At 53.3% G+C, this 2,791-nt stretch overlaps 2 protein-coding genes across 3 annotated transcripts; one reads left to right on the top strand and one right to left on the bottom strand.

Annotated features, from left to right (window-relative positions):
- Nucleotides 1-237: 237 nt before the first annotated feature.
- Nucleotides 238-2,199, bottom strand: KVP18_004947 (uncharacterized protein; the record flags this gene model as incomplete). Of its 2 annotated transcripts, none has more annotated exons than XM_067958051.1 (1): nucleotides 238-2,199. In XM_067958051.1, one exon carries the CDS (start codon nucleotides 2,197-2,199, stop codon nucleotides 238-240), a length of 1,962 nt encoding a protein of 653 aa, XP_067809838.1. The 2 variants fall into 2 exon arrangements, with proteins under 2 accessions (XP_067809838.1, XP_067809839.1); XM_067958052.1 differs by having other exon boundaries at nucleotides 238-2,010.
- KVP18_005147 (uncharacterized protein) lies at nucleotides 2,126-2,614 on the top strand (the record flags this gene model as incomplete). The annotated part of the gene is made up of 1 exon (XM_067949518.1): nucleotides 2,126-2,614. The coding sequence occupies one exon, from the start codon at nucleotides 2,126-2,128 to the stop codon at nucleotides 2,612-2,614; it is 489 nt and encodes a 162-aa protein (XP_067809840.1).
- Nucleotides 2,615-2,791: the final 177 nt, after the last annotated feature.

Below are 2,791 nucleotides of genomic sequence, written 5' to 3' on the forward strand. Positions count from 1 at the left end.
CTTGTCGGTACCACTTGTCGATCAACAGGAGGTATCCACCCATAGCGTTGAGAAGCAGCAGAGCCACCGCCGCGCTGACGCCTACGCCTACGGTCAGCTCCATCGTGCGGATGTGCAGGTCACGTGGGTTATCAGTCACGAATAGTAAAGCAGCAATCAGGACGCTGTGCAGGTCAATTGTCAGTCACACGTGCAAAGGTGCCAGCTGCATTAGTGGTCGAACACCAAAGAACAACATTAAAGGTTGAATCGCACGTCAGCCACCAAGCTCTTGGCCTTCTCTGCACCTACGAGTCTTTGCAGAGCCTCAGCGTCGGCCAGGCTGTAGTACCCGAGGACCAACGACTCAGTAGGGCGGTCACGGGCAATCAGGTGGTCTAATATATCGGAGAAGATGCTGGCGTTTGCCGGCAAACCGTAAAACACCACGTGCTGGACCGCCTTCAGTTTGGGCCGTCTGAAGTACAGGTACCTCTCTGTCATGATCAACAGTCGACACTCGCCCTTCGTAAACCATGTCCTACTCTGATTGGATGAAGACAAACTAGAGTGCTCATGGATGACTCGATAGCCCACGCAGTGACGGTCAGACTTAAGTGTCTTGCGGAGGCATAGGTAGTCGGGGTAGGACGGCATTACGAGCAGTACATTTTCGTTGCGGTCTCTCAGCCTAGGATGGAGCCCTTTTAGGAAATTCTGCACGAAGTAACTCCTGAAATCATCGATCAGGGTTGACGGCGACCGACATTGTGCTCCGATAAAAGAGTGCATAACTCCATGCGTCTTCAAAGTTTTGTACTTGTCGTCAGTGTTCAGAAGACCATAGGCCCATGTTGCCAGAGACACGTAGCCTCGTCTATTACGACAGTACCTGGAGAACAGGGCGGAGTGCTCGACTTGTCGGTATTTGGACAGTAAAATCGTCTGGCGTAGGGCTCCCGCCCCGCCATCAGCAACGGATTCCTTTATCCTACGTATGTCCACGGACCCCAGACTCTGAGGGCGGACATTGAGGACCTTGAAAACCTCCTCAACATGCCCCCAATTCTGCATGACGAGAGCGTCGGCCAGGTCCACAACGACTATCTCTACGGAAGAGAGGAAGTCATAATTCCGCCGGAGCTCACCCTCAGCTCCAATCAGACGTCTCACTGCTAGGGGAGTCGCCACGAGTACATCAGACTCTAAAGGCGCAGAGAACAGCTGCAGATTCGTATCTCGCACTTGAATTCCCACGATACCATCGTCGTCGGCGTTCCCCTCGAAGAGGTGCCCCCAGTCCACAGGCCGACTCTCGTCTACAGCGTCATTGGAGCCAAATTCACGCTTGAGCCGCTGCCTCCCGGAGACCTTCTTCTGGGGCCACAGGTTGAGAAAGTTGTCCACGTAAACTTTGCAGTGGTGTCGTGTAGGGGTGAGTATCAAGGCCTTCAACCGCGTGAACCCCTGATCCCGAAAAAGATCTCCTTGGGTCTCTAGCTCCCGATTGTCGTTGTCCTTGAGTATGTCTCGGATTCGTTGTGTATTCGCTGACTGCTGCGTAACACTCCTGTCGACGTGACGCCAGGTGTGAATCGAGGTCAGCAATCTGTAGAATCCACAATTCAACTCGTCTATGAGGTCTACATGGGCATCGAGAAACCCGTTGATGATGTGATAGAATGCGGATATCTCGTCACGTTCTTCGTCCTCAGCAATCGAGAGAAAATCTTGGTGGTTCATATAGCGTCTGGACAAAAACTCAATGAACTGGTCAGAGAAGCCGTGGTCAGCTCCGGGCATGGATTTTCGTGACCACGCCTGAAGAAGGTGTTTCAGATCCGGCGGCACAGTTGGCACTGCAAAGGGCGCAAATCCGGGGAGGTTGATGACGACTCCCGTCGAGGCCTTCTCCGTGAACGGTACGTCCCCATCACAATTTTCGATCAATGCGTCAAACACCATGTCGAGGTCGGCTGCGCGACACTTCTTCGCTGGTTTCGCTAGGGGTTCCAGAACCCTCTTCACCATAATCACGAATTCACGCAAGAACAGTGGAAGGGTTAGGAGAGGAGCGATCAGCAGCCAAAGCACTCGGCAGGCAACATACCAAGGGTCTAAGCGCACACGAATACCCCATATTCCGATGGAGCTGGCCACCTTCGGCGCTGGTTGTTTCTGGGGAGTGGAAAGATGGTTTAAGGAGATGTTCCCGTCCATAAGGACTCGCGTGGGCTACACGGGCGGCACCGTATCGAACCCCACCTACGAGCAGGTCTGTGGCCAGCAAACGGGGCACGTGGAGGCGTTGCAGATTACGTTTGACCCTGCCGTGGTCAGTTATCGAGACCTCGTTGTCTTTTTCTATGAGTTGCACGACCCCACAACTGTGGATGCACAGGGACCTGATCATGGGCGCCAATACGCGTCAGCCTCATTCTATCATAACGCGGAACAGGAGAGGATAGCGCAGGAAGTCACCGCAAAGGTATCCAAGGACTTCAAGCAGCCTATTGTGACCCGCATTCAACCAGCAACAACGTTCTGGACCGCTGAAGAGTACCATCAAAACTACCTGGACAAGCATCCAACAGGCTATTGCTCTCATCTACCACGCACACTCAAAAAGAGGTAAGAGTTCAAGTCAGAACCTAAGCCGAGGTACCAATGAAACATACCAACGACCCCAACGGCAAGTCGCGTGTTGATGGTGTGGCGAACATCCTACGACTGTACATTTTCGGAAGCAGGGTATGACAGAGGATTCTTGGGAGCGGAGGTTGCACATTGGGGGAGGAGGGTTTTGTGGGGG

The sequence above is a fragment of a genome (genome assembly GCF_019968955.1).
Source record: "MAG: Porospora cf. gigantea A chromosome Unknown PgA_NODE_3201_length_2791_cov_356.788, whole genome shotgun sequence".
Taxonomy (NCBI): Eukaryota; Apicomplexa; class Conoidasida; order Eugregarinorida; family Porosporidae; genus Porospora; species Porospora cf. gigantea A.